At 41.3% G+C, this 18049-nt stretch overlaps 1 protein-coding gene across 3 annotated transcripts in view; it reads right to left on the bottom strand.

Moving 5' to 3' along the window:
• HGF (hepatocyte growth factor) overlaps nucleotides 1-18049 on the bottom strand; it is a 63647-nt gene that overhangs the window by 26579 nt on the left and 19019 nt on the right. For all 3 annotated transcript variants that reach the window (XR_012903269.1, XM_075926385.1, XM_075926398.1), the window contains exons 6-8: nucleotides 15529-15649; nucleotides 9875-9993; nucleotides 875-1049 (exon numbers count right to left, since the gene is read on the bottom strand). Coding sequence is in view for 2 of the 3 variants with exons in the window: in XM_075926385.1 (XP_075782500.1) it covers nucleotides 875-1049; nucleotides 9875-9993; nucleotides 15529-15649 (415 nt within the window). In the remaining variant the exon portion in view is untranslated. The remainder of the gene's footprint in view (nucleotides 1-874; nucleotides 1050-9874; nucleotides 9994-15528; nucleotides 15650-18049) is intronic.

Genomic DNA, 18049 nt, shown 5'->3' with positions numbered 1-18049 from the left:
ATTTGTACAGGCGATTCAGGGACAATACTAATTCTGAAGTCAACAGGAATTCAAAAGGTTAACATGTGAGTGATTTTAACCCAATATTCTTACCCAGGGAGCAAATACTTTTCAGCTCTGCAGCTATGTCCAAGTGACTCTAAAGTAACATAACATGCATTATTAGACAAACTTGATAATGCTCCAGGTCAATGAAGGGACTGACGCAGCAAAGGTAAGTGTCTTGCCCAAAATCACAGAGCAAGTGCCTCTCAGAGCCAAGGTTAGAACTCGGGCTAATGAGGGGAAAACAGAATTTACAAGAAGGCAAAATAAAAAAAAGCTAACTCCATAAAAATATTATAAGTGTCAACTATCCACAATGAGATTGTTTAGATAAAAAAGGGGGAAAACACATTAGGACTTAGTTATATCTGAATATCAAAACTACAGATAAACAATGTTCTCCCTCCAAAAAACAGTGATGGCATAATAATGGGATTTAGGCCACAGTATTATAAACACACATGTGTCTGACTTTGAAGTCAATCAGTCTACTTCATGTGGCCAAAATTAAGCTCATGGGAGTTTTCAGAATAAGGGTCTTCAGTGTGTAAAAACAAAGACAGCCTTGAACCAATTTATCAAGTGACCCATAATAACCCATAATTTTTGTTTTCAAAGAGAAATAATTATTTATAGCGCACACTTGCAATATTTGAATGTTCCTATGGCAGAAATAACAATGAACATGTCAGTATTGGAGTAATGATGGTGATGACTGTATTAAAAAAAGTAACAACCGGTCATTTAATACCCTTTGGTGATAGGAATGTCTAAATTGCAGGAACTGATCTCTGCCCTGTAATCTGTGACACCTGCATGTGCTACTCACTTGCACTTGAAATTTTCTGGAATGATGTTGTGCTGGTGAGGAAACTGGGAGTCCCAGTGCTGGCACTGGACTCCACTCCATATTGTGTTCACGGTGCCTCGGTAGCCCTCGCCTTGCCCCTTGACACACTCTGTTGTTTCCACTGCAGTATCAGTGATGTTCACAATGGTCTGAGCTATAAATGAAAAGAAAAGGAGCTGGTTTGCTTTCCTAAGAGTGAGTCAGGGCTAAGTGCACTGAAATTCATACCTTATAGCTATTCAAATCTGGGCCCTCTGCCTACATTGTCAGTGATGGTCAAGTCTAGCAACTCTAAAACAAATTAACTGTTCATTTAAACTTTTACAAGACCAGTGAGATTCTCTGCAACTGCAGGAACCATGCTAGCACATTTGCCTTCAGGAACAGAGCATAACATCTCTGAAATATATATGCTTTCCTATGTAAATCTTGCTGCATAGAGAGATGCCAAGCTTCTTCCTACACCAGTCAATGTCAGAGCGATATTCTTAGCTATTATAATCCCAATCCAGAAAGTATTTACACACATTCTTAATTTTACACAATTCAGTAGCCCACATGTTTAAGTGAAGCATATGCATAAATGTTGGCAGGATTCAGACTCTAATTATTTTTTTCAAAGCACCCAAAAGACCAGTGTTGGATAAGTAAGCATTCACTTGAAAGCCTCTTTTTATTTTTTGTAATTGAAAAGTTTATGGGACAGATGTGGACAGCACACATTTACTAAGTAATGAAATCTAAACACACTACAGTACTATCAGTGTCTTCTAAATGCCCCAAAACCACCTTTGAATAATTTTTCAAGAGTCATTTTGGATCTGTTGCTAATTGGTATTTTTTCATAGTCTGGTGAGTAATTTTATAAATTAATTTATCAGCTATAGTTATCAACTGTAAATAAATTAATAAACAGTCTCTAAATTGACTCTGCCATTTTCCACCAATTACAATAATATAGATGTGTTTTATTAATACTGTAATTATCTCTTAGTGCTTCAGTAATTCAAGCTAGCTTGGCTAATTTGTGAAGGGAACAGATCTTAGGAAAACTAAATGTTATAACATAGGGTTTCTGTAGGATTTATTTTCAAAGATCCCATTAACTTCAATCAATAACATCAAGATGAAAAGTGGTATTATATATATTTCTATCTCCATCTCTATCTCTATCAATATACCTATTCTAGAACTCTAAATTTCTTTTATTCACGTTGGATGCTTTTACCTACAGCTAGCCAAAAGAGTTGGCTGTCTTCCCTTCTCAAGGCAGTCCATCTGCAAAAGTTGCTCCTCTGCTCTTAGGTTGTGATTCCAAGCTCATTTCAAAGTCAAAAGGCCATAGTCATAACCCCCACATATAGGGGTTCTGCAAGCTGGTAAAGGCACTCTTTAGGATGGATTCACTAAAGCAAATTACAGCACTAGTTGTTTTTAACTTTTCAATTAAAAAAATACTTGTATTGATTTACCTCTATTCCCAGACTAAGCTCAACAGGCCACCCAGCTAGTCTGGACTGGGAGGAGAACACAACCAAAGAGAGGGCCACTCAGCTCAGAGGGTACGTCTAAACTACAGGCTTTTGTCGACAGAAGTTTCGTTGACAGATACTGTCGACAAAGCTTCTGTCGACAAGAGCATCTAGACTACATCCAGTTCTGTCGACAAAGCAAGCCGCTTTGTCAACATTACATTGTAGACTCAAAGGACAGTGTAGATGCAATAGCACCTTCTGTCGATAGAACTCTGTCGACAAAAGGCGTTATTCCTCGTAGAATGAGATTTACAGCTGTCGACAAAACTGTTGAGTACTGTCGATGTTATGTCGACAGAACTCAGCAGCAGTGTAGACGCAGGTATAGTTTTGTTGACAAAAGTCAACTTTTGTCGACATAACCATATAGTCTAGACATACCCAGAAAGTTTTGAAAAAGTTCACCCCCTGACTGTTACTCTGCACCCCCCTATGGGGGCACTCCCCACAGTTTGAATACTTCTAATTTGCAGTCACACAGCAGAAACGAATCATACACCAATGCTGCTGCACTTTTAATTGAAAGGAGATGAAACTTGATTTGATTGTTAAATCTTTCTAAATGAAACACATTGTTGACCATTATAAGATTTTTCTCCTCTACGCCCGATGACAGCTCACGTACCCCAAAGAGTATGCATTTCCCTGTTTGAAACCATTGCACTAAAGCGTCCGTCAGCATTTAATGAAAAAAACCCCATAGATACCTGATTTTTTTCAGGTTTCAAAGATTAAAAAAAAGTAGAGATTTTTTGTTGTAAAATTATACAGATTAGAACATTGTTTGATAGTGTCAGATTAGTAATGTGAAATAGAATCAGGCAATTTATCAAAAGAACTTTTGTATTGTGGATGCATCTTTTATATATCCACATTATAGTTTACTTAAGGAAAATTTAGTTTCAAATGTGGAACTCCCACTGATGTCAGAGGAAGATCAAAGGAAGACTGCGTACCCAATGCAGAGAGCCCAGCTTCATCACAACATCAAGAGCAAAGTGGTTGGGCTCATTAATGGAGATCACTTGTTTTTAAAAGGGCTGGTACTGGGATTGCATTTCATCAAGACTCTAACATAATCTTGACTGTTGGAGGAGGAGGCGTCATTCCTTGTGTTTGGAAAAGTTCCTCTAGAATAGGTCTTTAGGGATCAGACTGTTAAGAGTTACAGTGATGGTACGTTTACGTGACTACCAAAACCAGATGTGACTCTTCAGAGCACTGACATATCAGCTTGGGAAATGCCAAAGGATAAACATTTATAAATGTTGCATTTATAAAAATGGTCAGATATGATAACTTACACAATTTTTAGTAATAAAATCTCCACTAGTAGAAAAAGTATATGAATGTGTTACAACAGAGACTGACCATGTATATTTTATTGAATACTGAAAGTCAATGTGGGCAGAGGCAGGTTAGGGGTTTGTGGGGCCCTGGATCAGAACAAGGGGGGCCTCCTTCCCACTCCTTTGGCCTGTAGTCCCCCTTTGCTTCCCTCATGGCATTCTTTCCAGGAATTGGGGTCAAGGCACAGGGACTTGCCCTGCTCTACCTGCCTGGTGCTTTTGCTGGAGAGCAAGGTTAGGGCAGATGGGGCTTCCCCCTCTTCCCAACAGGAGTGCAGATGGACCAAGCCCCTGTACCCTGACCTTGCTACCTGGAAGGAGTCAGTGGGAGAAGCAGGTGGACCAGGTCAGGGCACAGGGGCATACATTTTTTTGGAAGCTCCAAATTGCCCATGGCACCTGGACATGGCCCTTGCTGCCCAGAGGTTAATCCGCCAGTGGTTGTTGACATCACTACTGAATAAAAAATAAATATTAAAGGAACAAGAGAGTCAATTGCTTTTTGCAATCTTCAATATAGGGTATAGACTCAATTTTTAATATTTCAGACAAAAACTAGGTCCAAACTAGATGAAGTCTTTTGGATTGATAGCTTCCCAGTTGATCTGAGAGACCAAAGTTGGATGCTCAGGTAGCAAAAAGTTCAGATACCAATGTGTACAAGAAGGTGCTTAAGTTTGTAAGAGAGAACTTTTGGCAACAGGTCACACATTAACTGGTGCATTGATTTTTGAAGCCACTATTTTTTATCACAAAAGAGAGCAGCATTACTTCTAAGTTAGTTACCACTGCTCTGGATAACACCATTGCAGACATCATACAACATGGCAATTTTTTTTCTCTTTTACACCAATTTTACAATAAGCTAAGTTCTCTGACTTTAATGGAATTACAGGCAGTCCCCGGGATACGTACAAGATAGGGACTGTAGGTTTGTTCTTAAGTTGAATCTGTATGTAAGTCGGAACTGGCGTCCAGATACAGCAGCTGCTGAAACTGACCAGCGGCTGACTACAGGAAGCCCAAGGCAGAGTTGCTCTGCCCAGGGCTTCCTGGAATCAGCCTCTGATCAGTTTCAACAGACTGAATCTGGACGCCAGTTCCGACTTACATACAGATTCAACTTAACAACCCCAGGCGTCCCCAAGTCAGCTGCTGCTGAAACTGATCAGCGGCTGATTCCAGGAATCCCGGGGCAGAGCAACTCTGCCTCGGGCTTCCTGTAGTCAGCCGCTGGTCAGTTTCAGCAGCGGCCAACTTGGGGATGCCTGGGGCAGAGCAGCTGGGGTGCTGCTGGGTTGCTCCAGTAGCGCCACTCCTCGGCGCTACTGGACCAACCCACCAGCATCCCAGCTGCTCTGCCCCAGGCGTCCTGATTCAGCTGCTGCTGAAACTGACCAGCAGCGGCTGAATCAGGACTCCTGGGGCAGAGCAGCTGGGGTGCTGCCGGGTTGGTCCAGTAGCGCCCAGAGCAGCGCTGCGGGACCAACCGGCAGTGCCCCAGCTGCTCTACCACAGGCATCCGGAAAAAAGCCTGGTCTGCTGGGGGGGGGGGGGGGAACGTACTAGCTGCGCCCCCCCCCCCCCCCAGCAGACCAGGGAGACGTGGGCTGCGGACCGAGATGCACTGCGGTCCTGCCGCCCGGGTCCTCCGTGGCTTTGCTCCCCGTCTCCCTGGTCTGCTGGAGACCCGCAGACCAGGGAGACGGGGAGCAAAGCCGGGGAGCACGCGGGCAGCGGACAGCCCAGACGTGCCGCGGCTGTCCTGCTGCCGGCATCCTCAGAGGCTTTGCTCCCCGTCTCAGCAGACCAGGGAGACGGGCAGCAAACCCCGTTCGTAACTGCGGATCCGACATAAGTCGGATCCACGTAACTCTGGGACTGCCTGTATTCTAAACTGGCACTGATATATGTGAAAGCAAAACTAGGTTCAAAGTGAGGTTCTACATCAAGGAGTGAATCAGGAGTGACACCACTGAAGTCAACAGAATTATACCAGTATAAACACAGGAAAAAATGAGAAGTGAGTCATTCCCAAAAGGTTACAGTTGCACAAAACTAGTGCAGACTATAGACTGTTCAGAAGTATGGATGGAAAAACTTGAAAATACTGAGAAGTTTAAACTGGATAATAACCAAAAGTTAAGGAGCCATATTCGGCTTTTAGAATCAACACACCTTCTGGGGGAGGTGTACTGTCCCATCAAGCGGCACTAAGACCACTTAGGCTACATCTAGATTACATAGCCTCTGTCGAAAGAGGGATGTAAATGAGGCACTTCAAAAGTGCAAATGAAGTGGAGATTTAAATATCCTGTGCTTCATTTGCATAATCACATCCTGTGCCATTTTGAAAGTAAAATCGCAGTCTAGACGCAGTTCTTTCGAAAACAGCAAACTTTTTTGAAAGATACTGTAAACCACAAAAAATGAGGGTTACAGGATCTTACAAAATGGGCCAATTCTGTCAAAAGATCCCCGTCTTGACCACGATTTTTTTTTTGTAAAGTGGCTTTTCGAAAAAAAGCCACGGCCGCCATTATGTAAATGAAGTGCAGGAAATTCAAATCCCGCCTTCATTTACAATTTTGATATGTCTAATTTACATCCCTTTATCAAAAAAGGGATGTAGTTTAGACATACCCATAGAGAGAATAATGAGCCTGCTCTAAAGCCTAAGCTAATGAAGAGCTGGCTTTTAGCTCATGCAATAGAGGCTCACGCACTAAGCTCCAGAGGTTTTAAAGGTCCTGTTCCACCTGCTGGTGTTACACATTTTTATGCTTTCAATATGACTTACTAAAAATATTAAATTTGATTGGTGGCCATGAAGACTGAAAAGCCTAAAGAATGGCACCCAAAATGTATATTGAACCACTCTGGGCAAAACTTAATTATGAGCTGGGAGGATACCTGCAACAATCCAGCTTGATGGTGTTTGGATTCTTTGCGGTAAAAGAGCTTTCTGAGACCTGCACGAAGCGCTGCTTAACCATCCCACTTTCAGTTCACAAACAATGAAATTCCAGCAGGAAGCTTGGCTTTTAAAGTGGTGACCTGAATCAATGGTTTCCAGACAGTTGTACCAAAACCTGGACAAGGGATTGTGTGTTTTAAAGCAGCACCCCAGTCAAGATGAGGATGCCTAAATTATTTGTAATCCAAAATAGTCTAGTAAAAGTTTTGTTAAACCCATTGTTAGTAGAAGGAAAAATTGGTATGGCTTGGACGTCGCTAAAGGCATCTAAAATGGGATATATTGCTAGTGAGCATGGTAGGAGTCCACACTGCATGGTCTCATTCCTTTTTGGTTTGCTTGTGGGCAAAGTAGGAGTTTACACTGCATGCTCTCATGTCCCTTTGCTGTTTTCCCCTCTCCCAGCACAGCAGATGTTAACCCTGCACATTGCTATTACTTTCTCCCTTTAACCGCTTTGCTGTTTTGAGTTATTAGATAGCACAGCAGTTCAGCTTGTATGCTACTGTCTTTCTCTCAGCACACAAGGAATTAACCCTGTATGCTGCTATCCCTGTGTGGAGTTTCTATGAGGCAGGGCAGGAATTCATAATGTCTGCTGTTAGATCCCTCACTGCTCTGATTGTTTGTAAAGCACTGCAAGAGTTCGCCCTGTGTGTGGTTATTCCTCTTGCTGGTCTGCTTCATATATATGTTGTGTCTTTAAAATAAGGGTCCATTTTGTGTAAAAAAAAAAAAAACCTACAGAAAAGTGGATGCTACATGTGAAGTTTTCATGTGATCTGTGTCAGGAATTTTGTAATAGTCAAAAATATTTGGAGAAATTGGTTTTAAAGCAGGAATTCAAATACTATTGATGTAGAGATAATAAAAAAATAAGCTAAACTCCCTAACAGAATTGCAAGACAGAGTCATTCAGAAGCAGGTACGTGCCAATGTGGATTTGGTCTAGATGAGTTGGGAAAACCTGAAAGTTACATAGAATATGTGGCAGTGGCTAAACATTTCCACCTGGCTGCTATATAGGATACAGATGGAATTAGGAGTAAAACTGCAATGAACTGAAATGCAAATCTCAGCTTAACAACACTGGAACATAAAATGTATTAAATAATATCTGGAAATATTTTATTAGCACATATATTAAAACAAGAATAAAATAATTGTTTAACACATATAGATATGTTTGGATGCAATATGTCTTTAGCTTGGTTACGCTGGATTTATTAATAGGGGTGCATCTACACCACAGGGCTTAACTCAAAATAAGCTACAAAAATTCAACTACGTCAATTGCATAGCTTATTTCAAAACAGCTTATTTCTAAATAGAGCACTCTTCCTCCAACTTCCCTTACTCCTTGTACAATGAGGGTTACAGGAGTCAGAGTAAGAAGTCCTCCAGCTTGACAGTATTTCAACATTATGTCGAAATAATTGCCTGCTATGTAGACGCAGATTAAGTTATTTCAAAATAATGTTGCTGTGTAGAAGTACCCTAGGTGATATTGTTGTTAAAATTGCTCACCAGCAGTCTGTGAAGACAGAGCTATGGAAGATAAGCCCATTCCCATATTGACCATTAGATTTTTTTGGCTCTTCTCTATCAGAGAGAAGAAACACTTAGGGTGGTTAACCAAGCAAGACAATGAAAGCATTCTTCATTGGTATGATGTGTTTAAGGAGTGGTCACCTACTTGGTCCACAGATCTAAATATAGCTTTCCATCCTAACATTGTTTTATTAGTAATCTTAACTGTTATGTTTGCTCCAACACTCTGTATGTGCTATTGGATGAAAAGGATGTATTCCAAACTGAAACCACAAACTGAAATTATGACTCAATACATAGCTATGAAGCAAATACAGAAAATTTTAAATAGTGACCACTCAAGAATTGTTCTTGAGAGGTCAAAAGGGGGACAATGTAGCTAAATCTTTGTATGAGTTATTTTATAACGTCTCAAGGTTTTTTTTATCTTTGTATTAAGTCTTATCATAAGATAGAAATTTTGTAGTAAGTCTTTTTATAATATTATAGACTTTAGGAATAATCAAAGTAAAGCTGTCATGGGATAAGAGGACAGGTCCTCTAATGCAATAACAAATGGTTAAAAGATAAGAAATAAAGGATAGAAATAGTTCTCAGAATGGAAAGAGGTAACTAGTTGTATTTCTCCAGGGGCTGTTCTGGGACCAATCCTAGTCAACATATTAATAAATTATCTGGAAAATGGGGTAATCAGTGAGATGCCAAAATTGCAGACAATACAAAACTACTCAAGATAGTTAAGTCCCAGGCAGACTGCAAAGAGTTTCAAAAGGACCTCACAAAACTGGGTGACCGGGAAACAAAATTCAAAATAATGCTCATTGGAAAACATAATCCCAACTATATATATACATATATAATGATGGATTCTACATTTCTAAGATTTCTTGGGGGTAATTATGGATAATTCTCTGAAAACATCAACTCACTGTGCAGTCATAGTCAAAAACACGAACAGAATGTTGGAATCATTCAGAACAGAATATATAATAAAATATAAAATACTATAATGCCTCTATATAAACCCATGGTACACCAACTCCTTAAATACTGCATTCAGGCATGGGTGCCTCATCTTAAAAAAAAAAGGTTTGAGGTTTAAAACAACTAACGAAAGTATTTTTCCCCATACAATGCTCAGTCAACCTGTACAACTCCTTACAGAGGCTGTTGTGAAGGCCAAGGCTCAAACAGGGTCTGAAAAAGAACTAGATAAGTTCATGGAGGACAGGTCCATCAATGGCTATTAGCCAGGGTGGACAGGGATAGTATCCATAACCTGTGTTTGCTAGAACCTGGGAATGGGTGACAGGGGATGGATCACTTGATGATTACCTGTTCTGTTCATTCCCTCTGGGGCACTTGACATTGGCCACTGCCAGAAGACTGGATACTGGGTTAGATGGACCTTTGATTTAACCCAGTATATATGTTATATTCTTATTTTAAAACTAAGCAAAAAACACAACTGGACAAAAACAGTTATATTCCCCACCCACTGAAAACAGACTATGTTAGTCCAGATTTGGGAAAGGAAAAGGAAGCAATAAATTTTGCTTTAACTCACCACATGTTTTAATTGCACAGAACTCCCACAGGGTGTTAGGGTCAAGAGTGTAGCACCATGGTCTCGGCTTGCCATCGGGATTGCGGCAGTAATTATCATCAAAGCCTTTGTCAGGATATCTATAAACCACACCAACAAATGCGTTCAGCACGTCTGGCTGGCAACGCTGCAGTCGTGCACAAGCTGTGTAAGGAACCAATTCCGCAGAGACTATTTTGGGATAGTGTCTGCTGGCTTGGGACCTTATTCTGGGGACTACCCTCTATTGTCATAGAGGGAAATGAGACTGAAACCAGCTAGGCAGCACTGAGCAAAATCAAGCTCTTTGGGGAAGGGGACTTTCAGCAATGGTAGGATACCAGCTGGGGTAACTCATCCAATTACTTCACTCCAATAGAGTGTGACCATCGGTCGACAGACACACCAGCCTGATATTTCTTTTCCAAACAGCCCAATTAAGTATGGATTATATAAGCAATGCCTGGCATGCCAGACTCATTAAGAAAACAGGTTCTCTAGTACAACAACCCTGGGTTCAAACTGGAAGCTATTTTCAATTGCTTTGTTACTAATGATAGCTCCATTTTGGTAACACAGCTTGTTTTAGGTCATGCCCTCATTTCCAGCATTGCAAAAAATATTTAAAACTTCCCTCTCCTTTTATCTTGTCATGGTTTGAGACTGTTGCATTATTTTAATTGTTTCCATATTCGTCTTGCCACTATTAATCAGATGAGTGGGGGGACATAATAAGGAGACTTACTTTATCTAAATGGTTATACTAGCAGCCAGAAATCAATACAGAGATACAATTAAACAAATGTGGGGATAAAAAATAAAGAGAGAGAGAGGGAGAGGGAGATGAGGATAATAAGTAAAATGTATTGATTATCAATAAAGGCAAAATGCTTTGTTTTTGCCAATTTTTTTGCTACATGTGGAAAAGAGAACAAAAAGTTAGGCTTGCCCAGGGGACAACTGTGAAAATTTATTAAAGAAGACAAAAATGTTAACTACCTATGAACCCAAGACCTTCTGGAACTGCAAGCAGATGTGCTTTTCATGGGCAGAGGAACGTGTGATTTTTAAAAAGTGTGCTGATTGGGGTTTTCTACCTACCCTACACTCATCCCAAGGTCTGTTTGTACATTTGGAGTTCAATCCTGCCTCCCTGGGACAAGGTACCTTCCCTCTGTTACAGCAAGGTTTGAAAGGTGGGGTAGGTGGACAGTCAAAAGACTGTTCAACCATTACTATCATTGTGCCTTCATGAATGGGGAGCAGAAAGGGCTGTGGCAGCATGAGAGCCCTTAATCAGTACAGTAAAACTCCAGTGATCCGGCATCCAATGGTCCAGCACTCCCGATGGTCCGGCACCATCTGGAACCCGAAAGTTCTCTGGGCAGCCGGGCAATTGGAGCTGTTCTGCCCCCGGCTTTCCCAATTCAGCTGCTGATGAAACTGACCAGTGGCTGACTCGGGGAAGCCGGGGGCAGAGCAGCTGGGGTGCTGCCGGGTTGGTCCCATAGCGTCGCACCTCGGCGCTGCGGGACCAACCCGTTAGCACCCCAGCTGCTCTGCCCCAGACTTCCTCAAGTCAGTCACTGCTGAAACTGACCAGCGGCTGACTCCGGGAAGCCCAGGGCAGAGCGTGCTGTGTCCCGGGCTTCCCAGAGTCAGCCGCTGGTCAGTTTCAGCAGCGGCTGACTTGGGGATGCCTGGGGCAGAGCAGCTGGAGTGCAGGGGTGCTTCCGGGTTGGTTCCACAGTGCCGAGGGGTGATGATACGGGACCAACCCGGCAGCACCCCAGCTGCTCTGCCGCGGGCTTCCCGGAGTCAGCCGCTGGTCAGTTTCAACAGCGGCTGACTCGGGGACGCCTGGGGCAGAGCAGCTGGGGTGCTAATGGGTTGGTCCCGCAGTGCCAAGAGGCACATCCCCCTCACTCCACCCCAGACACCTCATAGGCCCCCCTCCCTATAGTCCTGCATATCTGATAATCAGGCACCCCCTGGGTCCTAAAGGTACCGGATTATCGGAAGTTTATTGTACTAATTGCTGTGCTTCACAATGATCATTACTGCTTCAAGACAATTACTTAGTTCTAAACTGGGAGGGGGTGAAGTTTAAAAGGACGCTGGTATCTCCAACGCCCTTTCCCTGATCCCCACAACCAATCAGTTCCTGAGATGGGGACAGGGTAAGATACCAGCTGGGTTATGATCATCAGAACCATTTCCCTTAAATGCCATCAGGTAACTGTACACTAAGGGTTCTATCCTGCAAGGTTCTGAGCACTCTGGTCCTAATCCAGCAAGACACTTAGGCACAGGCTTAACTTCAACTGAATCACTTATGGATTTAATCATTGTCAAAGTGCTCAGCATTTTGCAGGATCAAGCTATATAGACAGAAAAGCAGGAAAACGTCCAGCATTATCCACTGACTGTATTCTCAGCATTACACCCAGAACATTACAGGATTCTTAGGGATGCAAGGACTACAAATGGTTTGGGTTGCAGGAGGGTGTTAGTGTACAAAAGCTAGCCCTTTTTTACTTCCTTCGCCTCTAGAAACCATAAGAGCTCCAGTTTATCGCCCTCATTTGCTCATGTGCAGAGAGAGTAGGCAAGGAAGAAGTTGTCCTGTTCAGTTACAGATTTTGCCGACAGTGTTCTCAGATCTGCTTGCTCCTTTCCATGTCCCTTGGGCTACGTCTACACTGGCAGCTACTTGCCCAAGAACTCTTTTGAGGAAGAGTTCTTGTGCAAAAAACAATTCCAGAAGAGAGTGTCTACACTGGCATGTGCTTTTGTGCAAGAGATGTGCTTTTGCATAAGCGCATCCATGCTAGGCTGTGTCTACATTGGCAAGATTTTGCACAATATCTTGACGGCTGTCTACACTGGCCACGAGCATTTGTGCAAGAACACTGACGTAATGTACAAAATCAGTGCTTCTTGCACAAATACTCTGATGCTCCCGCTCAGGTATAAGTCCTCTTGTGCAAGTGTTCTTGCGCAAGAGGCTAGTGAAGACAGGTAACATCAATTTCTTGCGCAAGAAAGCCCGATGGCTAAAATGACCATCGGAGCTTTCTTGCACAAGAGAGCTTCTACACTGGCATGGATGCTTTTGCGCAAAAGCAAATCTTTTGCACAAAGGCACATGCCAGTATAGACGCTCTCTTGCGCAAATACTTTTAATGGAAAAACTCTTCCGTTAAAAGTATTTGCACAAAATCATGCGAGTGTAGATACAGCCCCAGTGTAGACGCTCTCTTGTGCAAGAAAGCTTTGATGGTCATTTTAACCATAGGGCTTTCTTGTGCAAGAAATTCATGTTGCCTGTCTACACTGGCCTCTTGCGGAAGAACAGTTGTGCAAGAGGGCTTATTCCTGAGTGGGAGCATCTTAGTCCTTGCGCAAGAAGCCCTGATTTTATACAGTAGAATGTCAGTTTACTTGCACAAGAACACATGGACAGTGTAGACAGGTAGCAAGTTTTTGTGCAAGAGTGGCCCCTTTGGCGCAAGATTGCGCCAGTGTAGACACAGCCTTGGAGTTACTCAGTAGCTATTTTATTCCTTACAGCAGAAGACCATTTAATGTCCCTTCCCTCACAGGGAGCCAGAACTAGCAGGGATAAGCTGGATGATGGGGCTGCGATCTGGCTCATGCAACCTCATATTTTTGTCACTGAGAATTATGTAATGTCCCTATAGCAGTTGGTTTGATTTCAAGGTCTCTTTTCCGCAACACACAGGCAGAGCCAAAGCTGCCTGCTTGGATCAGATCAGGATCTGCGGGGTTACTGAAATCTTTTAGATTCCCTGGTACACCTGCTTAGTGATTTTTGTTAAATTTGGTTGTCTTGGGGGTTTTTTCTCCCATCATCCACTAAAGTGGCAATAGGAACCTAGGAAAGCAACAAGACACTCCTCCAAGTGTCAGAGATAGGGCTGTCTGAAGAGAGTTAGCAACTGAAGATGTGAATATTACGTATTTTTTCTGACAGACCAACATTATTCTTTAATACTGGTGGATGATCCTTATTTATTTCTTCATACTGAAATTTACATCCAAAATACATCCCTGATGTAAGTAAATTCCACTAGTGATTAATTGGCCTTCTGATTTGTCACACTTAAAATTAAATAGTGTTTTGTAGCAGCTAAAGCCATTCAAAAATAGTCCAAATTTTTGCTCTAGAGGAAACAACGCCAAGTTGTTGTATAAAGGGCATTTTCATATCAGTGATACAAATTAGGGAGTTGTATTGAAAAGACAGAGACTTTAAAGTGCAGTAGCACATCTCAGTATTTCTCTGCCATACATAGATATAAGCCACATTCCTGCATTGTGCTTCATACAGAGGGACTGCTGCCCCAAACCATCTTAATCTCAATGGGATTCCATGAATGTGCCGCAGTGTGTCTGTGCAGATAAAAAGCCCTAGAATGAAATCCTGGCTCCACTGAAATCAATGAGAAAATTTCCATGGTGATGCCAAGGTGTCCCCCTTAGGGCAAATCTATACTACAGAATTAGGTTGACCTATGTTATGTTGGCATACAGCCACTACTGTAAATAAACTGCTTTTGCCTTTCCATGCTACACTGCTTGGCCTCACCAAGTTACATCAATGGGAGCAACATTTTAATGCCTTATTTTGACTTAACAATAGTGTAAAACAGATCTCAGACTTCTTTTTCCCTGGTAGTTTTGATTTATTCACATTCCTGAGCCACATAAATTATATCAAAGCATTAGTGTAGACATAGCCTAAAACTACCAGTGCTTTATTCTAAAGCCTAAGTAAATACATTTCACTATTTGCACTTGGTGTTTATATGGACACATTCAGAAGATCACAGATATTTTCAAATATTAATTAAGCTTTACAACTTTATTGTGAGGTAGGTTAGCATTATTTTACTAATGGGTTTAGTTAAAATAAAAATTTTCAGATACTCCTTTTTCAGTATGAGACCATGCAAGATTTTCCCACCCTAATGCAATAAAGGATCAAAGGCCTTTATGTGTGGCCTAAATCCACCCACATAGCTTCTCCAGAAGGAAGTGTAAATGTTGCAGATGGCCGTCTGCACTTTGGTAAATTTTACCCACTAGAATAAAATCTTTCTTGACTGCATTTATATTGCTATTTCTGACTCACTTTTTTGGCTTTATATCTACATCTCATCAAACTATTGTCCAAACATAAATCTATGATCATAAAATTCTGAATGTAACCATGTACAATTGCTTTCCCAGGCTGAAAATCAGTGCTGATTTTTTTAACACCTCACACAACATAAACTGGATAGCTAAGCCTGATAATTATATAGACTCTAGCTATTCATTATTGAAGTAAATAGATATATTGTAAATTATTAATTTTGTGTTGATATCTTTGGTAAGTGTAAAGAATTACTGTTATTGGTAATTAATATTATTTATTTAGTTATGCTATGTTTTCTAAAGTGAGACACTAGCTCTCAGTATATAGACATATATCTCTCCTCAGACCACGTAAATTCACACAGCTGCATTGCACTTTATGAAGGCTTGCTGATTTAAACCAGCTGAGGTTAGGTCTAACAAGTATCAGAGTATGTGTAATTTTAGAAAAACAACAGTAAGAAGTATTTTACCTCTCTGGTCTGAATTTGTGCCTGTGTGGTCTCTGAAGGTCCCAGCGCTGGCATTCCTTGCCTGATTCAGTGTGATCCATTGGCCCTCTATAACTTTCTCCATTGCAGGTCATACATTCAACTGAAAACAAAAAAATAAGTCTGTTAGTAGCTCATAAAAGTAGTAGAAAGAAATTTCTGTCATAAACTGCTGTCCTGCACAGAGAATTATAAAAATATTAATTCCTTGATCATCGCTTTCACACAAGTATAAGAAATGCATTTCAAAATAATGTATCGCATAATATTTAGATTCGGTGCCAAATTAGCTCAAATTACTTTTGGATACATCTCGATGAAAGTGCTTGAGGCATTTATATACCGAGCATCTTTTATGAGCCCTTTATAGAAATTAGTTTTGAGTATTGAATGGAGATCTAGATTTAGTTTTGATGAACTGCACACCAACCAAGCAATGTTATTGTTGATTAAATAAGTGAAACTTGCTTGTGTGTCTGTCTGTCTAGCTATCTATACATACTAGCTGTGATGTAATCTGGTCATAGATAAAGTTAAAATCTCACTGAAATTAATAGGTGTGAATGCACTCATGTATTGGCATAAATTAATCACAATCCCTCACTTAAGGCAAAAGGGTCATGTGACCTGAACCAGGAGTTTTGGATTGTGTGGATAGAAAGTTTGTGTTGATGTTTTGGGTAAATCTGTGGGTGAGCAAGCAGGAACATAACACAGAGCCAGGGAGCAACTGAGACAGCCTGAAGAAAACAGAGCTAAAACCTGTCGAAACACAGAGACCCTAAGAGAAACTCAGAAAAGTTCTGGATTGGAGTGCTGGTCCAAAAGACTGCTGGGCCTGTATGCTAAGAAACCACTCTTCATAATTCATAGACTTTAAGGCTTTGAAGGGACTATCATGATTATCTATTCTGACCTTCTTCATATTGCAGGCCATAGAACCTCACCCATCCACTGCTGTAGTAGACCCCTAGCCTCTGGCTGAGTTACTGAAATCTTCCAATCATGATTTCAAGATGTGATATTACAGAGAATCCACTTTTACACCAGTTTAAACATGCAAGTGACCTATACTCCATGCTGCAAAGGAAGACAAAATAATCCCAGAGTCTCTACCAGTCTGACCCAGGAGAAAATTTCCTCCCAATCCCCAATACAGTAACCAGTTGGACCTTGAGCATGTAGTCCTATTGCCTTTGGTTACTTCAAAGGAGCAGGATAATACACACTCCTTGTAAATAAACAAGATTGTATCGAAGAATGTACCAGACTCCATCATCAGCAATTCCTGCTCCCAACTGAAATATCCCCAGGCCCTGAAGAGTGTGTGTAGTGTGTGTGGGTGTATACAAACGTTTAAATATAAAAATCACTTAGGACTTGTCTATCCCTGACCTGTTGCACTGCTTCAATGTAGACTCTACCTCCTTCAAACAGGAGGGATACTCCCACTGGTGTAGGTAATCCACTTATCAAAGAGGCAGCAGCCACATTAATAGGTCAGTTTAAGTATACCTCTCACCCTGGAAAATTGCCACTTTAACCAGAAAGGACACTCTCTAAATGACTTAGCCACCTGCATTCTGCTACAAAGACCTTTTACATCTGCACTTGAAAGGGAATCCTCTGAACTGTCATTCATGTTAAAATTCGACACTTGCCAACAAGGACTTAACAAGACTTTGAACTTTCTCACCCATTACCAAGACAGTTTCCCCAATTATCACCTGTAATACCATTAACTCACAAACATCCCACTCTCCCTACCTTTAATATCAGCAATTCACAGACACTTACCTTCCTTCCTCCCCCTTCCCACCCCCCCGCATCCCCCTTCTGTTCTGCAATGTGATTTGTCCTTTTCATATTTGTTCATTTTTTTTAATTGTATCCTTTGGTATATATGGTTGTGACTACTTTCTTCCACTATTTGATCTGAGGAAGTGGGTCTGGCCCACGAAAGCTCATCATCTAATAAACCATCTTGTTAGTCTTTAAAGTGCTACATAGTCCTGTATTTTGCTTCAACTACCCCAGACTAACACGGCTACATTTCTATCACCACTCCCCCGAGTAATTTAGCTAGATGAACCTAATTTTCTAGTGTGAAACAAGCTATGGAAAATGATAATTTAGGCAGTCAGAAAATGAATTCTTCAGTCAAATCATCAGTCAAGGCCTTCATCCCACATTCAGCTGCAGTTCTAATTCTAGCTGCAGCAGAGACAGGCTGTAAATTTTGGTTCTTAGTCTTCCAGAGCCTGGATCTCGTAGCCTTCCAAGCATACTGCAAAGCTTACTTCAAATGCCAGCAGAGTAGAAGGGCTTAGAGTTGAGGTAAATAAATCAGTCCGATTAATATAGTCCTGAACTGTAGAACTGCTGATCCCAACTCTTAGAATCAATATATTGAATATAACTGATCACATTTTGTGAAGTGCCAAAAGATTTAATTATATAAAAATCAAAACCAGTAAGTTGCTATAAGAGGAATGGGACAGAT

This window comes from Pelodiscus sinensis, chromosome 1 (genome assembly GCF_049634645.1).
Source record: "Pelodiscus sinensis isolate JC-2024 chromosome 1, ASM4963464v1, whole genome shotgun sequence".
Taxonomy (NCBI): Eukaryota; Metazoa; Chordata; order Testudines; family Trionychidae; genus Pelodiscus; species Pelodiscus sinensis.
The sequence above is the reverse complement of the archived record's forward strand: the minus strand, read 5'-3'. Positions and strand labels throughout refer to the sequence as shown.